Below are 22,534 nucleotides of genomic sequence, written 5' to 3'. Positions count from 1 at the left end.
CCTTCGGCTCGGGTCATGATCCCAGGGTCCTGGGATGGAGTCCCGCATCGGGCTCTCTGCTCGGCGGGGAGCCTGCTTCCCTTCCTCTCTCTCTGCCTGCCTCTCTGCCTACTTGTGATCTCTGTCTGTCAAATAAATAAATAAAATCTTTAAAAAATAAATAAAATAAAACAATCAAATAATAGTAATAAAATAATAAAATAAATAATAAAACAATAATCCAAATAGTAGTAAAGGGGGCAGTTTTGGCAGCCGTCTCTGTCCCTCAGCCCGGCCTTCTCCCTTGACTCGGTTCTTCCATCATTCCCAAAAAGCATGGGCTCACGCTACAGTTCCTTCCAGCATCGATTAGTATTGATGAACCTCAGAGTAATCCCGCCATGCGAGGCGACGTAAATACGGGCATTGTCCGGGTGCCTTGCATGCACAGCAGGTTTTGAGATGCGCTGAAACAAGTTCTTCTCCCTCGTTCATTTATGTATTCTGTGGTAATTGGCTTCGCCCATTCATTCGCAGCTTGGGAACGGTTATTTACTTGACGGACGCATGCGCACTCCTGAAGGCTGGAGGAGGCCGCGGGACCGGGAAGCCCCGCCTCCCGGCGCCGACCATTGCTCCGTTCCGCCAGAGCGTCTCTGATTGGTGGCTACGGACCGGGCCCCGCTGCCTATCAAAGTTGGCGGGAAAGCGGAGGCGGGGCAGCATGGCGGCCGCGGCGGCGGCCGCACCGGCCGGGGACTCGGCTGCCGGCGGCGGCCCAGCGGCCGTGCGGCTGCCGCGGTCACCGCCGCTCAAAGTCCTGGCGGAGCAGCTGCGGCGCGACGCGGAGGGCGGCCCGGGTGCGTGGCGGCTGTCGCGGGCGGCGACCGGCCGCGGGCCCCTGGAGCTGGTGACCGTGTGGATGCAGGGCACGGTGGTGGCGGCGGGCGGCGGCGAGGCGCGGCTGCGGGACCCGAGCGGGGCCTTCTCGGTGCGCGGCCTGGAGCGGGTGCCGCGCGGGCGGCCCTGCCTCGTCCCAGGTAACGGCCCGTCGCGGACGAGGAGCTGACCCTGGTTGTGGGCGGCCGGAGGGCGGGGCCTGGCCGGTCCCCGGCTGGTCACCCGCCGCGGTGCCCTTTCGTCCTGTTCCCCGCCCGCGGCCAGGCTGACCTGCTGATTAGCCTCCCCTGCAGCCCGCTTAGACGCCGCAGGATCCAGACTCTCCCCTAGATGGAATCTCCGGTGGAGGGACCAGCCCCCCACAGCGGTATTTGTAACAAGCCCCTCCCCCACGGGTGACCTTTTTTCCCCTCCCCCATCAAGTCTTGGAAGACGCTGTTACGAGGAAGCCTCTGTTCATCCCTAAAGTCTAGACTCGAGTGTGCCTTCCTCCTGGAAGCCCTCCCTGACTTCTAGGAATGGAAGCTCTCTGGCATCTCCCCTTCGTGGAACTGCCTTAGGCTGTATAGTTATCAAATGTTTGCCTCTTAAATCAGCGGGGTCCTCAGACTTACCCTGAGGGCTTGTGACCACCCGGAGGTCTGGGTGAGGCTGAGAATTTGTCTTTCTAAACCAGCTCCCTGGTGTCGCCAGTGTGGATGGCCTTGGGGCCACACTTGGAGAACTGGAGGACCAGGACCCTTTCTGACCTCTCTGACTTCAGCATGAGGTTGAATTCCTGGCTCTGCTTTTTTTCCCCCGCTGAGCCTCCTTGGAGCACTTTTCTTAACCTTTCTGGATCTGTCCTGCCTGGGTCAGAAAGGGGCCTGTTGTGTGGCTTCAGTTGGAAAAAAAAAAAAAAAAAGAAGGTCTTAACACAGTGCCCGGCTCACAGTGAGGTTCAAGACATTGCGCTGTCCTTACTATGCGCTTGTTCCCTTCTCGCCCTGTCCTTCAGCCGCCTCTCTCCGCCCTCTCTGCTGTAGCATTATTGAAGCACACGGTCAGCAAACCACAGGCTGCTGCCTCTCCCAATGGCCACGAGCCTTTTCCTTTTTTTTTTTTTTTTTTTTTTTTACCATTTTCAGATGGTTCAAAAAACTAGAGGATGATTTCATGACATATGGAAAGTATAAGAAATTCAAGTATCTGGAAGGGCCAGAGCCACATTTGGGGAAAATCGCGGCCCCAGCGGGGTGGGAGTAGTTGCGGATCCATGAAGAGGAAGCAGCTGGAGGCGGGCCTACTGGAAATGGTGTGGTCCAGGCCAGCGGATGAAGGCCTGGTGTAAAGGAGGGGGCGTGGTGGGGCCCAGGAGAAGGGAGACAGTGTGGAGACAGTGCTGGGGGCAGAGAGGGTGTGGGTAGGATGAACCCTCCTAACCAGACTGTCTCATCGCCGGAGGAGCAAGTTCCTTCCAGCCTGCTCATCCTTCTAGCCGTTGGTGCCCTCGTGTAGATATCCTGTTATGCTCCCCTGGCAGGGATCTCCTGGGACTGGTTCGTCTTCCTTGGGTCTTCCGTCATTCTTTTTCTGAGGATTCTGTCTTTACCAGCACTGGAAAGTCCCTTGGGAGTTATTGGCAAAGTATAGTTTTAGCACTCGCTCCTATCACCGAGGAGCCGCACGTTACTTGCTCAAGTAGAATCTAGAGGTGGGTTCAGAGGAACCAAATTACATCCTGCATCGTGCAAGGGGTAGCCGTCCAAAGAGGCAGGTGTCAGCTTGCCAGCCTTCCTTCAGCCAGAGCCTGATGTCGGTGGTGGTGGTGGGGGGGGGGGCGCTGCGTGTGAACTCAGCCCTGCTGTTAGAAGCAGTGTGATTAAAGTAGCCTCGTAGGGGCATGCAGTGGGGGCTGGCAGGGTGCCCGTCCTTCCTGCTGTGTTTGGGGTTTTTTAAACAATTGAGTTTTTTGTGGTTAAGCCTGGCCAAGTTTTGCTTTCAAGGAGAGCCACTTCCCCAAGGGAATGGGAAGAGAGTCGTGGTTAATATGTCATGAGATCATCCCAATGGCAGCCCGTTCTCTTGTTGATTTGCCAGCATGTGCCTGGCTGGTGGCAGGGATTGGTCCCTGGCGGCTGGAACAGCAGGGTGGCCGGGCCGGGTGCTGTGGCCTGCCCAGCTCTTCTGGGCATCAAGGGAAAGTCAGATTTGCTTTGGGGCAAATCTGGAGATATCTTTGCAGAAAGAGGACTGCTCCTGAGCACAGAGATCAGCCACATACCCTGCGGCACTGGGCAAGAAACAGAGATAAGAGAAAAGCTTGGGGCTTTTGCCCCTGCCTTAGAACAGTTGAATTATAACTCCTAACTCCATTGCGAGTCTCTTCCCTTCCTTAGGCATGATTGTTTCGTGCATGATGGTAGCTTGCTGCAATTTTATTTTTTGGTTTTTAAACCAGAAGCCAGAGTTAAACATTGATATCTACTCTCCATAGTTTTTTGGTTTTTTGGTGTGTGTGTGTGTGTGTGTGTGTAATTTGCTTCTCTGATAAAGTTAAGCTCTGAAGGATAGGGGTCTCTGTTTTGGTTTTGTATCCATGCGAACATCATCCCGGGCTTTTCTTCTTCTAGGGAAGTATGTGATGGTAATGGGAGTGGTGCAGGAGTGCAGCCCTGAGCCGTGCCTTCAGGCTGTGAAGATGACAGATCTCTCCGATAACCCCATCCACGAAAGCATGTGGGAGCTAGAAGTGGAGGATTTACAGAGGCATCTTCCATAGATAACACTGGAACCCTTGCTAATAACAACAGGAATTCTGAAACAATTTAGGTTCTTACACCATGTAGATTTCACAGGTAGCATTCCGCATACATTTCTCATAAGTTTCTCCAAGAGTTTTGCTTTGGTTGACCAAGGGTCCAGAGGTGGGATTTCTGTGCACTAGGACATTTCTCTTAACTTAAGCCTCAATGCCCCTTGCTTTGACGACTGTAGATGAAAAGCAGATGTGTGCTCCTTTTTTTTTTTCCCCCCTTTTGGTTAATGTGTGTTAATGCTCTTTAAAGCACGCAGAAATCTCATGTTGCATTTTCCAAGTCTTATAAGTGATGGTACTTTTTCCGTTGCCGCTGGGACCCTGTTTTTACGATGTCGAAGTTGAATCTCGCTCATTGCCTGCGTTGATTAAACTGTGGTTGTGGGCTCAGAAACGGACTGCGTGAAATGGGAATGACATCATGGCCCGCCTCTTCTTCCATCAACAACTTCCATGTCCAGCTTGCAGGTCCAACAGCGTTTTCCTGCGGCGGGCACCAGCAGCCTCTCCAAGACAGCTCACTCTTTGTGCTGCCAGGGCCTCCAAGCCATTAAGGTACATTTCCTGGAGATACCGAGGGTTAACACCTGCCGCTCTTCCTCTCTTGGAGCTGTTGAAACACTCAGAAAATGTCTTGTTGAAACTAAAATCAAGATTGAGAATGACTTTTAGGCATTAATCAGACTTCTGCCTCGTAGCTTCTGGTGAGACGCCACAAGGCAGCAATGTCCTGGTGCAAAGGTTTTGGGGCTTTTTTTTTTCTCCTTCCAGTTTTACTGAAATACAATTGACATATGGCATTGTGTATGGGGTACTGCCTAAGGATTTTAGAGTTCTAGCATTTTCTGGACGGAATGGCTTTTTGTTGCAATTATGTTCAGGGTGGGTTTCTGCTCTCTTACCGGTGCCTGTTTTTCCCAAGATTGTAAATATCAAGGAATTACATTCCTACACTGCTGTACAGTTTTGTTGGGTTATTGATCTTCTACCACTAATAAATTATTTTACATGCTGTATTTTTCTTTAAGATTTTTTATTTACTTATTTGAGAGAGAGAGAGAGCAAGGGGAAGGGTAGAGGGAGAAGCAGATTCCCTGCTGAGCAGGGAGCCTGATGTGGGACTCGATCCCAGGACCTTGGGATCACAACCTGAGCTGAAGGCAGATGCTTAACCAACGGAGCCACCCAAGCGCCCCCTTTTTTAAAATAGACTATTTTGGGGGGCACCTGGCTGGCTCAGGATCATGGGTTCGAGCCCCACATTGGGTGTGGAGTCTACTTTAGAAAAAAATAGACTACTTTTTAGAGTTGCTTTAGATTTATAGAAAAAAGGAGAAAGTACAGAGTTCTCGTGTACCCCATCCCGCAGGTTCCTCTCTTGTTAATACCTGGCATTGGTGGGTTACATTTGCTATAGTTCCGACACCACACTGATAAAGTATCACTACCTCAAGTCCGCAGTTTTCATCAGGTTCTTGCTTTGTGATCCCCGGTTCTGCAAGTTTCTCAAAGACAAAATATTGTGTATCTTCTATGACGGTGTCCTACAGAATCAGAGCACCGGCGTGAAACTTCTGTGTGCCCTACCCACCAAGCCCTCCCTCTCCCTCGACCCCTGGCAGCCGCTGATCTTTCTACTGTCTCCATAGCTTGCCTTTTTCCAGAATGTCTCACAGTCGGAGTCCTACGGGATGTCGTCTTGTCAGACCGGCCTCTTCTCCCTTAGCAGTATGCGTCTAAGCTTCCTCCGTGTGTCTCTGTAACTTGGTGCTCATTTCTTCTTATGGCTGAATGACGCTCCGTTGCATAAATATCCCTTAGTTTACTTTTCTACTGAAAGACCCCTGTCTGAATCCAGTTTTTGCCAGTTATTAATAGGGCTGACAGAAATGTTTGTGTGTGGGTTTCGTGTGGACTCAAGTTTCCATTTCTCTGTCATAAATTCCTGGGAGCACCCCTGGGGGTCCCACGGAAGCCTGTATTAGCTTCTGGGGGAAAATGCCGGGCTGTCCCAGGCCACTCAGGCTGCTCTCACAAGATGCCATTGACTAGGGGTTTGGGGGCTTGAAAACCACGGACATATAATTTTTCATGGTTCTGGAAGCTTTGGCGAGTCCAAGATGCCAAGATTAGGGTGCCTTTTACTGTTCATAGATGGCCGTCCTCACATAATGGAAGGGGTAAGGAGCTCTCTGGAGCCTCTTTGCTGGGCAGTGATCTCACCCGTGGGGGCTTCACCCTCATGACCTAGTCACCCCCCAAAGGCCCCACCTCCAAATACCATCCCACTGAGGGTTAGGTTTCAACGTAGGCATGTGGCAGAGGGGACACGTGCTCTGTCTTTAGCACCGTCCTCTGGACCGGCTGTACCCCTCCACTCTTCCATCGGCCGTGTATGAGCGCGTGTATGATTATCCTATATCGTCGCCAGCCCCTGGTGTGGTCAGTGTATTTTGGTGTTTTGGATTTGCTAGGCTTCCCGCCCCCTCCCCGATACTAGTTCTATTTTATTTTATGTTTTGAAACTTCTAAAGGCAAGGCAAATCAGAAAGCACCCGCTGTCTTTTATTACTGATCTGAGTTCATGGACTGCTGAAAGCTTGATTTCGAGCCAGCTCCCGTTCAAAGTTTGGGAATTTTTCGGGCCTGGTTACTGACTTTCATCAGTAGCTTTGCAAGGGGCGGACCTGAACATGAGCCGTTCTCACGTCGTTACGTGTGCTGTGTGACTGTGAGCAAGTTAACTAACGTCTCTGTGCTTTACTTAACTCATCTCCTAAAAATACAGATTTTCCTTAGCGCCCGGCGCCGATATGAGGAATAAAGGAGGGTGCACAGAAATCACACGTCTGCGTACCCGGCACACGGCAGGCATCGAGTGATTGTTTCTGGGAGCAGGAGAGAGTTCTTAGAGCCACTGACTGCCTTTAAAAAATTTTTTTCTAACGAATAATTTTAGATCCCCCCAAAAATGGCTGAGAGAGTACATAGAGTTCCCATGCACTGCAGCCAGTCTCCTTTATTATTAACATCGTACGTTAACGTGGCATATTTGTGACGATTAATGAACCGCCACGGAGATGTTATTATTAACTGAAGTCTGCACTTTATTCAGACTTCATTTCTTTTTTTTCCTAACGTCCTTTTTCTGTTCCAGGATCCCGTTCAGGATACCCTGTTATATTTAGTCGTCGTGTCTCCTTAGGCTCCTCCTGGCCGAGCCCATGGACCAGTTGCTTTGATTACACAGATATTTAATTCCAACATAGTCCATGGGATCTCCGGTACAGGACCCTCAGCCTAAAACATGATTTCAGAGTTGCTGCGAGGCTCCCAGTTGGAGTCCTCGAGCTGGGAGTGTGGCCTGCTCCTTGACTCCCGGCCCAGAAGTCTGCCCTCCTGAGCCTTGCCCACCACCCCCCGCCCTTCCCCAAAACCCGCTTTCCAGCTAGAAAACGGAGTGGGCTGCCCAGAACCTTCTCATCTCCCTGGCGTTTGTCTTCACCTAACTTTGGTAAATAGTGCCCCGTTGAGAAATGCTGATTTAGCTGATAGGGTTGCCTGGGCGGCGACCTCTGTCAGAAGTGTGGGAGGTGGGGACCAGAGGGTGCCTGCACTTTTTCCGACAGTCCCGCAGACTGCCTGCCGCTCCCAGGGGCTCCTGCCACCCCCGTGCGGGGGCGCGAGCCCTTGTGGTTCTCCCAAATATTAATAGCTCTCACCGATTCATAGCATTTCCTCCTTGACACCGCTAAATGAAAACGCATCTCGGTTGGGGGTTTTAGTTTTCAGGAGCCAAATCACAGTCGGTTTATCAGCAAGCACCTCCCCCCCACTTCCCCACCAGATGAGGACAGGCTGTGTGCGCTCCCGCCACCCAGCTTCCCTTTTGAAATGGGCTCTTTTCTAAGAACTGAAAATAAGCACCAGAGGCCGTGACTTCACTTTTCTTGGAACTGCTTTACATTAGAAGAAACACACACACACACACATATACACACAGACACACACACGCCTTCATTTAGCTGGTTTTGGATCACTGAGTTCCCTTGTCGTTCCTGCTGTGTCTTCTTGTAAAGCTGAAGTTTTACCGCAAAATTCTGATGCATCAGGTGAGGCAGGAAGGAGAAGCAGGAAGCCCGTGAAACAGTCGAGGGTGCTGGGTCCTGGCTGGTTCCAGTATGATTTAATGCTGGAGGAGGGCACGAGCAGGGATGGACATACTGTGGGGTGACGTTCAGATCCCCAGGGTCGCTGGCATGAGTGTGTGGCCCCAAGAGCCGTCAGGCCACCAAGTGGGCTAGGGCTGGTGTCACTACCCCCCAGGCCACAGTCCAGATCACAGAACGGCTGCCTGTTGGCAATGATACGGAGAAAAAAACCGCACTTTTCAGCTACAGTGACCTACATTATTGTAGCCATGTTGGAGCCGGTGCAGGAGGTCTCCCAAGAGCCCCTGCCCGCTTAGGATATGGGAGATCATGGCTGAGCCACACCAGGGGTCCAGTCCTGGTCCTGCCCTTTCCTGTCTAACCTTGCACTTGGAGGGCAGTCTCTGAAGTGGAGCTAGTTCTTCCCTCGCAGAATGTTCGTGGGAACTGGCGTAGATACCTTTCTCAGTGGGGAATCTCTGTAGATAGGCACATACATTGTTCTGAAATCGGCTCTTGGTATCTCTGTACCCATCAGTGGAGGCTTTCCCCTGGTGTGATCGTGGCTTATCTATCTCTGCCCCGTGTGGGGCCTTGCAAAACCGAGGTGGGCTGTCAGTAAATTGGGGGGGTGAATGGCCACATTTTAGGTCAGAAGACGGGTTCCACAGGGAACAATGCTTCTGAGTTGACTCTGGGCACACAGCAGTTTTCCAACCAAAGGAGCCCTTCCAGGCCAGGCCTAACGAAAAGCACCCTTTGACTTGAGCACCTGGCTAATGTATAATCAACCCTAGGGTGCTCGCTAGAATGTTGGTGAGAGCAGGGCGTTCTGAAGTACAGACAGCTTGATGCAAAAAAGGCTGGAGGAAAAGAAAAGAGACAGCAGAGCACCACACCACACCCCACCCTCCCCTCCTGGCAAATGTTTGCACTTTGGGCAGACTCGGAAATTACAGTCCCACAGGAATCAGTAAACCTGTCTTGATTTAAAAAAAAAAAAAAAGCAAATTCAACCAGGAGTTGCATGCCAGGGACTCTGCCAGATTTCCCCTCTGTTACCTCATTTTATTGTGTCAGTGCCTCCCGGATGTTCATTTCCTCCTCCCCGACCCACCCACCCCGGAAAAGGGATGCAGTCCCTCGCCCGAGAGCATCTAGCCAGCAGCCTGTGGCAGAGACAGGTGACGCAGGCCTGCTGATGGTCCCACGTTGTAGGGGAGGTGGCCGGCGCCTTCTTTCTGAGCTGGCTCTTCTCCGATGAAGTCCTCAGACCCATTCTGGAAGCTCCTGGTCTTTCCACTTAGGTGCTGGCTCCCCCTGCTGGCCGGCCCCCAGACACCGCTGCCCTGTGCTGTGGGAAATGGGATACCTGCCTGACAGGCGTGGAAAACCACAGAAGGAGGCAAAGGAACAAACTGGGGCCATGAGAAGCTCACAGCTGTCCACCCTGGGAGCTGTGACCATCGTGGCCAAGCCATCTTGGGGGTGTGTGGTGGGAGACAGTGTTGGACGGGTTCCAGTGGCTCAGCTTTTAAACCCTTGCCCTATTGCCTATTAACTGGGTGATCTTGCATGAGTGGGTTTCACTCCTCTGAATCCTATTTCTGCCATCGGTACAGGGCGTGACTTGGGGTCTGAGAGGTCGTTCACGTGGGCGCTCAAAAAATGTTCACTTCATTGGTCTTTCTACCCTTAAGCACTTGCTGAGCACCTGCTGGGTTCCAGGCTCTGGGGACCCACACAGTGACCAAAAGACACATGGCGGCTCCCTGTGGAGCACGGTGTCCACACATGCTTCAAATCGTTGACCTCCCACTCTGCCTCCTCTCTCCGGCTTACAGCCCCACAAGCCTCTGTGGTCAAATCGGGCTTCCCGGGATAGCCTCCCCCATCTCAAGGCCTTTATCTAATCACATCTGCAAAGTCTGCAAAGGTAACATTCGCAGGTTCCGGGGATTAGGACTCAGACCTCTTCCAGGGAGGCATTCTCCCTACCCAGTCTGCTCTCTGTTCCCCCCAAAATTGTATGTCTGTCCCAAAGGCAAAGATGCAGACCCTTGGTCCAGAGGCCCTGCATCTTCCCTAAATCTCATCTCTGAGGTAATCTGGGTGTGCTGTGGGCGGGCCCTGGGTGTAACCCATCCTGAGTGCCGCTCCTCTCTGTCCAAGAAACCAAGCTCCTCCCCCACAATGGGTGGGTGACAACCTGGAAGGGACGCGGTCAGGTTCTGTCTCTAATCCAAGGGACCAGATATCCAGGCAAAGATGGTGAATTAGAAGAAACCATGAAGCCCTAGCACATGGAAGTATCTAACTACTGGGCATCCCTTCCCCCTGAGCAAGTAGGGAAAGGAAAGGAGCTTCTTTCTAGAAGCTCGGCACCTACCTCTCCGGGGCATGGGGAGAAAGTGGACCCAGCCGTTTCCATCAAATAGGTGGGGCCAGTTTTGGAAAGACAGCCAGGGCCAGACCCCACCTTGGCGTCTTCCAGGGCAGGGCTGTGCAGCCTTTGGGTGCCGAGACTTCCTCCGAGTACCTCCCAGGCCGGGCGTCCCCACGGGAGCCTTAGGGCCATCGCACGTGGCTAATTATCAGCCCCACCTGGGCTGCCTTGCACCTCGTCTCTCCCCACACCTTTAATCAGAATTCGTGTGGGCAGGGCTCAGGAAGACGGAAGCATGCAGAAAGCTCCCCGGTGAGTCTTATAACCAGCCAAGGGTAGCAGGCCCAGATCTACGGCTTCCTGGCCGGGGGCACCTGGGGGGGAAGTCAGAGCTGCCCGAGCTTGGTTGACGGCTCGGGCCTTTTGCCTTCTCAGATGGGGCCCCCGGAGTCCACAGGAAGGGCAAAGGAAGAACTCGGGAACCCTGGAGAGCGGGACCGAGGGGGGCACCCATCCCCCAGCTTCCGTGAGGAGGAGGAGGAGGACCAGAGGATGGGAAAAAGCCCCCGCCGAGGAACAGGGCTGGACCACTGCTGCTGAGGTGTCGTAAGGTAGTGATATCAAGGCTTTTTTTTTTTTTTTTTTCTGATTTAAGAGAAAGCAAAGGGAAAGGGAGGGGTAGAGGAGAGGGAGCCGCAGAGGGAGAGGGAGAAGCAGACTCCCTGCTGAGCAGGGAGCCCCACACGGGGCTCAAACCCAGAACCCCGGAATCATGACCTGAGCCGAAGGCAGACACTTCGCCAACTGAGCTACCCAGGCGTCCCTCAGCTCTCCTGTTTAAAAAGTGAGTCCGTCTGAAGGAAAAACGTTATGTGAACCACAGTACCGGTGGTCTATGAAGGAGGCCTGTGTTTGGGTAGCCCGTTCCCTTCCCTTGACCTACAACAGAGCCGTGTGGTCCCGTGCAGCAGCCGCTAGCCTCGCCACGCTGTGGAGCGCTTGTCCTGCGTCCGGGGCTGCTGGTAGGGTTGCCAGATTTAGCCGACAAGTACAGGACACCTCCCATTTCCTAAGTGTGTGTCGTGTGCGGTGGCTTCCTTCCAAAGAGGACCCGTTGGGAAGGTGTAGGGGAGAGGGTAGCTTTCCAGTGGAGAAACCTGGGCCCCCACACCTCAGCCAGGTGACCAAGGCAAACATCAGCTATAGTAGGTCCTGCTGAGTATGGTTTGTCCTTGGTTGGGTGTGGTGAGAACGACCCCTTCCCTCTGTGACCTTGCCTCCCCACGCCCAAGCCCTGTCTTCCGTCATGAGAAAAACCTGAGACACGTCCCAGTTGGTGGGCATTCAACAAAATCCCTGCCCAATACTCCTCAAAACTGTCAAGGTCCTCAAAAACAAGGATCGCTTGAGAAATTGTTGTGCTCAGGGCGAGCTAGGACCACAGCCACAGGTGGTTATTAAGAGCAGGCGAGGCCTAAGGACACCGGACAGTTCAATGTCATGTGGGATCCTGCAGGGAGGAAGGGCACAGGCCAAGAGGAAGTCTGAAAAGAGTACGCAGTTCAGTTAATAACGTCTGGACAAGGTCTGCTTGCAAAAAATTACCATAGAACGTAGGATCTACGTTCTATCCGCCTACCAATAGGCGGATGTGGGGGTGAGGTAGTTGGGAACTGTCTCCTTTTGTCACAATTCTTCTGTAGATCTAAAACTGGGGTCCCCGCCCCCAGAAGTGGCTTTTATGAATTAAAAATACAGGCTGCCCAGGTAAAGTTGAATTTCAGATAAACTAGTACTCTTGGTGTGTAAGTATGTCCCGTGGGATATTTGGGATTTAGTTATACTAAAAAATTGTCCATTGTTTATCTGACTTTCACACTGAACTGGGTGTCCTGCGTTTTGTCTGGCAATCTTACCTAACTGAATTCCTAGTTGTTGTTTTTTTTTTAAGACTTTATTTATTTAAGAGCGAGAGAGCGAACAAGCACAAGCAGGCAGGGGGCAGAAGGAGAGGGAGAAACAGACCCATTGCCAAGCAGGGAGCCGGACGTGGGGCCCAGTGCCAGGAGCCCGGGATCAAGGTCTGAGCCAAAGGCAGATGCTTCACTGACTGAGCTATCCAGGTGCCCCTGGTTCTTAATCCTTAATGGATTTGACTGTAAACAGCCCTGTGCGGCCAGTGGCTACAGGTGGTTCAGGAAGCAGAGATCTGGGTTCTGTGGCCCTGAGGTCAGCAGTGAGAAAGCAGGTGAGGCCCTGGAAACATCTTCTAATTCCAGGTCTGGTCTTCTTTACTGCGCTCACCTGGTTCCCGCAGAGGAGGACCAGTGCTCTGAAGGACGAGCTGGGAGCCCAGTGGAGCAGTGTGGGGCCTCCAGGAGCCCAGGAGAGGCACGGGAGAGCTCTGAGTCTCTGCTCGGTGTGACAGCTGAGACCATGGCTTAGGGACCGCCAGACCACGTAACAGATTGCCACGGGCTCAGCAGCCCAACTGAAACAGCATGGTTGGGTTTTCTGCTCAAAGCCTCACTAGGCAGAAATGAAGGCATCAGGCCAGCTGAGCTGTTAGCAGGAGGCTCTGGGGCGCATGGGAGGGAATATACTTTGAGGCTCATTCGGGCTGTTGGCGGAATCCAGTTCCTTGTGGTTGCAGGACTGTGGCCCCCGTTCCCTCACTGGCTGCAAGTTGGGAGCTGCCCTTCACCCCCATTCCTTGCCCTCTCTCCCCCCACCCCCATTTCAAGCCAGAAACAGTGTCACATTCCTCTTCGGTTCCCAGTCCTCAGTTTCCCCCTCTGCGCTCTAGGCTCCAGTTGGAAGCATATCTATGATAAGGTCAGGTTGGTCTGCCTCAAGGTCGGCTGGTCTGGGACTCTGATGACCTCCCCAGATTCCCTTCATAGCAATAGGTAGATTAGGGTTGGGTTGAATAATGGAACTGTGTGTCCACACCAGGGGTGGGCGTCTTGGAAAGGCATCCTAGAATTCTGGCCACCACGAGGACCTGTGACATACAACCACAGAAGGGATAAAGGGTTCTAAGCCAGACCACATGGCTCCCTCACCACTCGGTGTGTGGGACACCTGGGACACATGGCCTCTATGAGCCTGTTTCCTCATCTGCAAAATGGGAATAAGCGTGACCTTGTTGAACTCTGACTGATCGCCGATTCGTCTTGGTGCCACCCCCCGCCCCCCGCCCTGCCCGTTGCAGGATCTGCCTTGTCTTTGTAGGCGTGAGAATGGCGTTTTCCCTGCTTTCCCCACATTCTTTGCTTTTCTGGCTTGCGACAAGGCTCTTTCAGAATGAGCTCACTGGCTTGGGCTTGGCAGGCTGGACCAGACTTGGCATGGGAGGGAAATGTCGGTGGGAAAAAAATCTGTTTGAGAAAAAAAATGGATGCATGTAGTCCAATGCATATCCCATTCCAACATAAACATAATTGCACACGTTGGCGTGTGTTAACGAGCCCGAGGTAGGAAATGTTTGGTAGGTCTGAGCGCATTTCCATCTGCTCCCTTGCCGCATGGCTCATGGAGGATGAGACTTGGGGCTGTAGCAATCTGGTGGAGGCATTTCTCTGCGAGCCTCCTGTTTGTTCCATGGTCATGGGCCTTGAGAACCAAATGTGCCCGAAAGCCCTGTGAACTTACTAATGGAGAAAGACCAAGCAAGGGATCTTGGGTAATATGAAAGCCAGTGGCCAGTTTTGCGCAAGTTCTAACATGGGTGGTTTATAACTAATTGGAAAAACATGCGTCTTCTCGGTTGACTTAATCCTTTCTGTAGTGCCCAGGACTTAAGTGTTCCCAGAAGGCTTACGGGGGTGTACTTGGCTCCCAGGGTGGTCCCCACAGTTCCACAAGGGACAGAGAGCTTATGCCTACATCTCAGGGTCTTCCTCAGGTGTACTGCCCACTCGGTCTCAGGGAGCAAGGACTCTGCCCGTCGCCAGCTGTCTTGGCTAGGGCATGGGACTAGGTGTCAGGGATAGCAGAGAGGAGGGACTCATCCTGGCTTTAAATTTAGCCGTCAGAGGGAAAGGCTCTGGAGGCCAAGTTTGGGGTCCAGGCAGGAAAAGGAAACAGGCAACATTTAAGTCCTCTCTGACCCGAGGAAGCCCTCACCCTTCGATTAAGAAGCGCACAGTGTTGGGTCCTTCCATCCTTCTGCAAGACCATCTTCAGAGACACAGAAGCAGACTGTCCTACTTTCCCTTCCTAATTGGGGTTCTCTGTTCCCAGGGACAGATGAGCTGGCTGGGCCCTGGGCTCCCCAGTGTCCTTCAAGAGAAACCTCCATCAGCAGAGTGGAACTGGCCAACCCCACCAGCAACTCTGGTCCAAGCGCTGCAGAGGCCAACGTGTGATCTCAGGCCCCCCCAGGCCAGAGGGACCCAGAGCGTCCCTGACCCAGCTTGGCCAGCTGGTCTCTGTCCCTGGGCCTCCTCTCTCAGAGCCACTGGGTGGTTTCAGAATGAAATGCAGCATGTGGAGCTCTGCCCCCAACCCCTCCCTCGTCACCACAGCGTCTAAACGAGGGGGGTGCCGACCAAGAGGTGATCCTGTTATTAGAGTTATAAGCGTTTGTGGTTTCCTCTCTCGGTCTCCGCTTCCTTCCTGAAACCCCAAAAGAGCCTTCTCAGGAAAGGAAGGGCCTTTCGGATCCGGGAGCCCAGCTGGGAATGGCTAGGCCCAGTTAGGATGGCTAGCTCGAGCCCGGGGTGACCAGCTTGAAGTATGGGCTTGATTCACCAGGGCCACTGAGACACAGCTGTTTCAGCTGGGCCAGCTGGGCCCAGCCAGTGTGCCAATGTCACCTTTGTTCAACCCTGGGAGCTGTTCCACCATTGGGGGAAAAAAAAATGTTGTGGAGACTTATCCTGCTCAGGACAGGCCGCTTCCAGGGACCCCATAAGGGCAGCCTGGGTCCTTTGCCTCCCAGGAGTTTTTAGCTCAGAATGCATGTGTACGAGGGGAGTGCAATGGACCCACTCTTGTGCAAGTGGGGTCACATTCTTGAAGGCTCTTTTAGGAAGTGGCTACAGGATGGTTATTCTGAGGCTAGAGACTGGGTGCCCTGTTTGGAGGGCTCTGTGGCTGGCCATCCCCTTGCTTTATGGAAACTCTGGTCGGTTTCAGGCACCTGAGAACCTAGGGATTAGTAGCTTTGAATCAGAACAAGTTACATAACTTCTGGGGCCCAGCCTAAAATGAAAATGCAGGGCCCCTGGATCAAAACACTATTAAGATTCAAGATGGTGACAGCGGGGCACTGGGGCAAGCATACGGGTGCTTCTGAGGGCAGGACCCTGACTCTGCAGCATGCACACCCATGAAGCCAGACGTGGTCTGGAGAGCGAGTGCGTGGTGGGCGGCTGGTCTGAGCACCCAGATGGATTTGTTCATCCCGACATCTTTTTTGGGCTGCCAGCCCGTGGAGACTAGTGACATGAACAGGACTTGCCCTAGTCGAGGCTGAGAGGCTGGTTGGGTGTGACATGCAGTGAAGAAAAGGTAGGGACCACTGGAGGGGGACAACAGATGCTCTGGGCCAGGCAACATCTTTTCTCTAGAATGGGAGGTGCCTGAGCATGGACGCCTGACATCATCTTCTCTCACAGGGCTCAAAGCAAAATACAGAGGTCCAGGCAATGATGCGTTGAAGCCACCACCCCCTAGGTCATCATGTTCTAAAACCACCCATGCTTTTGGGTGATACAACTTTTGTTATTTCTATCAGAGAAAACCGACCCAATTGACCCAATTCAAAAACAAATCCATCCCTGCCAGGAGACTTGAGTACATATGAACATGGAAGTGTCACCCAAAATGTGATCCTTGCTTCTTGTTTTCTTTGCCTTCAGCCCATAGCCCCAGGCCTTCCTGCAAACGTTTTGCCCATGGCCAACCCTGGCTTCCATTGTTCCTAATGAATTCACTGGTCATTCTTCCTGCTGTTACCATGAGTGGCATGTCTTCTTCATCAGCAAGCTGCTTTTAAGATTTTTCTCCTTTCCTTCAGTTTCCATTAGTTTATGGTGTGTCTAGGTGTGGTCATTGTGTTAATCCTGTTTGGGATTTGCAGAGTGTCGTGGACCTGTGGATTGGTATCTTTCATCAATTTTGATTAATTACTGGCTATCATCCCTTAGGATAGTCTTCTAGCCTATTCTTTCTCTCTTCTTCTCGTGGGACTCCAATTACACATATATGAGACAACTTGATGCTGTCCTGCAGGTCTCAGACATGTGTCCTTTCTTACATTTTCCTCCCCTCTTTCCATCTCGTTTTTAATTCTTGTTTCATTCTGTGCTTCAGTTTGGATAACTACTAACAACCTGTCTTCAAATTCACTGATTCCTCTCTTGGGCTGTGGCCAGTCTGTGGTTAAATTCAAATTCCTCTGATAGATTTTTCATTTCAGACATTTGTATTTTAAATTCTAAAACTTCCTTTTGGTTCTTTCGTAGAGTTTCCATTTTTCTCTTAAATTTCCATCTCTTCCTCTTCCATCCCATTTTACCTCCAAATTCTTTAACATATTTTCAAGTCTTTGTGTATTCCAGCATCTGGGTCATGTGTGGATCTGCTTTTATTAATTGTGTTTTTCTGGTTCACACAGCTAGTAATTTTGGATTGTATGTTGAGCATTGTGGATGACATGTTGTAAGGACTCTGGATTATATTATCTTCCTCTAAAGAATGCTGAGCTTTGGGTTTTTTTTGTTTGTTTGTTTTTTGTTTTTTAAGATCTTATTTATCAGAGAGACAGGGATAGCACAAGTGGGGAGGAGAGGGAGAAGCAGGCTCCCGGCTGAGCAGGGAGCCTGATTGCGGAACTCCATCCCAGGACCCTAGGATCATGACCTGAGCTGAAGGCAGACACTTAAGCAACTGAGCCACCCAGATGCCCTGAGAATGCTGAATTGTGTTCTTGCAGACAGTGAAATTGACTAACTGATCAGCTTGCACATATCAAGGCTTGGTTTCTGCTTTGTTAGAATGGGTCTATTTCAAATCCTGCCTCCTCTTCTCCCAAGTTCTAGTGTATGGCCCCTACTCCTAGAGTATGCTCCACACTCTTAAAGCCTGGCTTTTCGGGGGTGTCTGCTGAAAACCTCAGATGAATAATCAGAATCTTTCCTCCTAGGAGTTGTAGGACCTCTAATATTTCTGTTCCGTTTACTTGCCCTCCCTACCTGCACACATCTGAGCTGTTTTCCACTAGACCTCAGAATCTCATTCTGCACTTCTGCAGCTCAGGATCTGGTCAAGGATCTGAGGTGAACCTCCAGGCAGATTTTTGGGGCTCTCTGTGTGGCTCCTTCCTCGTTAGCACTTGCCCTGCAGGTCTTAGGTGTTCTAACATCTCTGAACTCTGATCTCTGTTACCGCCAGTTAACAAGACCTGTGTTCTTGTGACCTGCTCAGTGTCTGTTCTTTTTCTCCTTGCCAAAGAAAGCCATGGTGAACATGGGCTTCATCTCAAGTACTTCTCTCCTGTCAAGAACTGCCTCTCTGTGCTGTGCTCTCCAATTCCTGCTAATGATTGTTTTATATATCCTGCTTAGTTTCAGAGTTGTTTATGATGGGAGTGGTAGTAATCCAGTGAGGCCAGCTTGCAGACTTTTAAACTTTTTATTAGATCATAAAAGATCTATATATCCTGGATTTCTGGGATTTGAGTCCTGCTTAGAAAGGACTTTCCTACCAAGAAATGGTTAAAAGTTTCTTTTGAAACTTTATTTCTTCTAGTACTTTTACAGTTTCATTGTTTATGTTTAAATCTCTGACTCCTCTGTAATTCATTTGGATAAAAAAAAAGGTAGAGTGGGGTCTAACAGCGTTTAGTGGGGTCTACCAAGTCATTCTAATACCGATAACTGGAGAGTACTTCCCCCCACTGATTTGAAATGACATCTTTCCTTATATGTTAAATTTTTGAATGTATTATGTGTATTTTTCACTTCTGTTCCATTGATAGGTTTTATGTACATTTTCACACATACATATGTTGGTATGAAACTGTTTTAATTACTATAAGACCATAATCTGTTTTAGTACCCAATAGCATTCTTTATTCTTTCAGAAATTTCCTGATTATTGTTGTTTTTAAAAATTTCATGAACTTTATTTTTTAAAAATTTTCAAATATTTTATTAATTTATTTGACAGAGACACAGTGAGAGAGGGAACACAAGCAGGGCGAGCGGGAGAGGGAGAAGCAAGCTTCCCACCAAGCAGGGAGCCCGATGCGAGGCTCGATCCCAGGACCGTGGGATTATGACCTGAGACGAAGGCAGATGCTTAATGACTGAGCCACCCAGGTGCCCTGTCGAGAACTTTAGATTCAGATCATCTAGTTGAAAAATTATGTGTGGGCACACACTCACACACACAGAGGCACATATATCCCTGCAGGGTATTTTCATTGAGATCATATTTACATGTTAAATTTAAGAAGTTACTTTTTTAGTGGCTTTATTTTTATACCTTAACAAATCACCGATTTTAAGTGGATGCATCAGTGATGTCTAGTGAATTTACAGAGTCGTGCACCATACTATGGTCCAGTTTTAGAACACTGCTCCCACCCCCAAGAAGAACACCTGCGCCTCTGGCTGTCACTCCTGGTTCCTACCACCAGCCCCAGGCAGCCACTCTCCTGCTCTCTGTCTTTACCAGTTTTCCTTTTCTGGACATTTCATGTAAATGCAGTCACACAGCCTGTGGTCTGTGGCGTCTGGCTTCTTTCGCCCAGCCTGCTGTGTTCGAGACTCGTCTCTCTTGTAGCAGGCACCACTGTTTCCTTTCCACTGCCGAGCAGCCTTCCATAGACAGGACACGCCACCGCCTGTCTGATCGTTCATCAGCTGGAGGGTCCTTGAGCACCAGTCTCTGTGGGAGCCCACACCTTCATTTTTCTTGGGTAGCAGCCTAGGGACATTGCTGAGCCATATGGCAAAACGGTGTGTAACTTATGAAGAAATCGCCAACGTGTCTTCCTTCTGGATTGGCCATGTCCTCTCACACCCCCACCCCGTATGAGGGTTCCACATCCTCCCCAACCCTCGCTGTGGACGGTTGCGCTTTTCCTCATGTTGAGTTTTTGCTAGGTAAGAATGTATGCACTACAGCTTTCTTTACAGTTGAAGTCTTTTATTTCCAGCTGCTTTAAAAAGATGGCTCCATCTGGATTGTATACACTCTGGTGCCTTTGTTTCTGGGAGTTTTCTTTTTTTGGAGTCTGTTGTAAACGGAACATTTACTTTTGCTAACTTGTCCAACTGCTTACTGTTCATACATAGGAAGGCTAGGTATTTGGGTATATTGCTTCGATACCCTATCCCTTAGGGAAGTCTCTTTCTGCTTGCCACATTTTTCCATTGCTTCTTTTGGACTCTCCAGAGTAAACACAGTTACTTTTCTTCTTTCTTTCTCCTCAAATTTCTTTTTTTCCGCTTAACTACTTTCATCAGCTGGAATCGTCCAAACAAAATAGTAATGATAGGGGGCATTCTTTAGTTGCAGAGTCTCATGGAAACTTCTCTTGCTTCCAACCATCACAGATGATGCTGATTGTTGGCTTGATGGATGTGCGAGTCTGTGTGTGTAAATTTTATCACGTTAAGAAAGCACCCTTCTAATTTGATAAGAGATTTTGTTATATATGGTAAATTTGGTCAAATGCCTTTCAGCATCTATGATGAGTAGATGCTTTAATATGTTAATATAAAGTATCCTTTAATATAAAGCCACTTTAATACATTAATATAAAGTAAATTAAAAGGTGTCTGTCAGACTGTACAAGTCTCACTTGGTTCTGGTGATTTCTCCCTTTAATGATCATGGTGGATTTTATTTGCTAATATTTTATTTGGGATTTTTGCATTGATTATTTTATTAACAATAAATAATAATGTATTATTTGCTTCAGGGGTACAGGTCTGTGAATCATCAGTCTTACACAATTCACAGCACTCACCATAACACATACCCTCTCCAATGTCCATCACCCAACCACCCTGTCCCTCCCCACCAACCCTCCAGCAAACCTCAGTTTGTTTCCTGAGATTAAGAGTCGCTTATGATTTGTCTCCCTTCCCAGTCCCATCTTGTTTCATTTTTTTTCCTCCCCTGCCCCCATGATCCCCTGCCCTACCTTTCAAATTCCTCATATCAGAGAGATCATGATAATTGTCTTTCTCTAATTGACTTATTCCGCATAGCATAATACCCTCTAGTTGCATTCATGCCATTGCAAATGGCAGGATTTTTGATGGCTGCATAGTATTCCATTGTACATATATACCACATCTTCTTTATCCATTCATCTATTGATGGACATCTAGGTTCTTTCTATAGTTTGGCTATTGTGGACATTGCTGCTATAAACATTGAGGTGCACGTTCCCCTTCAGATCACTACATTTGTATCTCTAGGGTAAATACCCAGTAGTGCAATTGTTGGGTCATACGGTAGCTCTATTTTCAACTTTTTGAGGTACCTCCATGCTATTTTCCAGAGTGTTTGCACCAGCTTGCATTCCCACCAACAGTGTAGGAGGGTTCCCCTTTCTCTACCTCCTTGCCAGCATCTGTCATTTCCTGACTTGTTAATTTTAGTCATTTTGACTGGTGTGAGGTGGTATCTCATGTGATTTTGATTTATATTTCCCTGAAGCCGAGTGATGTTGAACATTTTTTCTTGTGTCTGTTGTTTCTTGTGGCCTGTTGGATATCTTTGCTGAAATGTCTGTTCATGTCTGCTGCTCTTTTCTTGATTGGATTATTTGTTCTTTGGATGTTGAGTTTGGTAAGCTCTTTATAGATTTTTGATACTAGCCCTTTATCTGATAAGTCATTTGCAAATATCTTCTCCCATTCTATTGGTTGTCTTTTGGTTTTATTGATTGTTTCCTTTGCTGTGCTAAGCTTTTGATCTTGATGAAGTCCCAATAGTTGATTTTTGCCCTTGCTTCCTGTGCCTTTGGCAATGTTTCTAGAAAGAAATTGTGGCAGCTGAGGTCGGAGAGGTTGCTGCTCGTGTTCTTCTCAAGGATTTTGATGGATTCCTGTCTCACATTGAGGTCCTTCATCCATTTTGAGTCTATTTTTGTGTGTGGTATAAGGAAGTGGTCCAGTTTCATTCTTCTGCATGTGGCTCTCTGATTTTCCCAAAACCATTTGTTGAAGAGACTGTCTTTTTTCCATTGGATATTCTTTCCTGCTTTGTTGAAGATTAGTCGACCATAGAGTTGAGGGTCCATTTCTGGGCTCTCTATTTTGTTCTATTGATCTATATGTCTGTTTTTGTGTCAATACCATACTGTTTTGATGATTACAGCTTTGTAAAAGAGTTTGAAGTCTGGAATTATGATGCCGCCAACCTTGGTTTTCTTTTTCAACATCCATCTGGTTATCCAGGGTCTTTTCTAGTTCCATATAAATTTTAGGATTATTTGTTCCCTTTCTTTGAAAAAAATTGATAGTATTTTGATAGGGATTGCATTAAATGTGTAGATTGCTTTAGGTAGCATAGACATTTTTACAATATTTTTTCTCCTAATCCATGAACATTGACCGTTTTCCCATTTCTTTATGTCTTGCTCAATTTCTTTCAGGTGTACTTTATAGTTTTCTGAGTACAGATTTCTTTGCCTCTTTGGTTAGATTTATTCCTAGATGTCTTATGGTTTTGGGTGCCGTTGTAAATGGGATTGGCTTCTAAATTTCTCTTTCTTCTATCTTGTTGTTGGTATATAGAAATGCAACTGATTTCTGTGCATTGATTTTATATCCTGACACTTTATTAAATTCCTGTATGAGTTCTGGCAGTTTTGGAGTGGAGTCTTTTGGGTTTTCCATATAAAGTATCATATCATCTGCAAAGAGTGAGAGTTTGATGACTTCGTTGCCAATTCCCATACCTTTTATTTTTTTGTTGTCTGATTACTGAAGCTAGGACTTCTAGTACTATGTTGAATAGCAGTGGTGATATTGGACAGCCCTGCTGTGTTGCTGAACTTAGGGGGAAAAGCTCTTAGTTTTTCCCCATTGAGAATGATATTCGCTGTGGGGTTTTTCATAGATGGGTTTGATGATATTGAGGTATGTACCCTCTATCCCTATACTGTGAAGAGTTTTGATCAAGAAAGGATGCTGTACTTTGTCAAATGCTTTTCCAGCATCTATTGAGAGTGTCATATGGTTCTTGTTCTTTCTCTTATTAATGTATTGTATTACATAGATTGACTTGTGGATGTTGAACCATCCTTGCACCCCAGGAATAAATCCCCCTTGGTCGTGGTGAATAATC

At 49.2% G+C, this 22,534-nt stretch overlaps 1 protein-coding gene across 2 annotated transcripts; it reads left to right on the top strand.

Annotated features, from left to right (window-relative positions):
* The first annotated feature begins 664 nt into the window (after window positions 1-664).
* Window positions 665-21,489, top strand: RMI2 (RecQ mediated genome instability 2). Of its 2 annotated transcripts, XR_004281974.1 has the most exons (4): window positions 665-1,019; window positions 3,492-3,755; window positions 15,578-15,580; window positions 21,479-21,489. XR_004281974.1 is itself a non-coding variant. In XM_032328370.1 (2 exons), exons 1-2 carry the CDS (start codon window positions 704-706, stop codon window positions 3,638-3,640), a joined length of 465 nt encoding a protein of 154 aa, XP_032184261.1. In that variant the 5' UTR covers window positions 665-703; the 3' UTR covers window positions 3,641-4,692. The 2 variants fall into 2 exon arrangements, 1 of the variants encoding a protein (XP_032184261.1); XM_032328370.1 differs by lacking the exons at window positions 15,578-15,580; window positions 21,479-21,489 and having other exon boundaries at window positions 3,492-4,692.
* The last annotated feature ends 1,045 nt before the right edge of the window (window positions 21,490-22,534 follow it).

Source organism: Mustela erminea, chromosome 20, assembly GCF_009829155.1.
Source record: "Mustela erminea isolate mMusErm1 chromosome 20, mMusErm1.Pri, whole genome shotgun sequence".
Taxonomy (NCBI): domain Eukaryota; kingdom Metazoa; phylum Chordata; class Mammalia; order Carnivora; family Mustelidae; genus Mustela; species Mustela erminea.
This window is presented reverse-complemented; position numbering and strand designations above follow the sequence as displayed.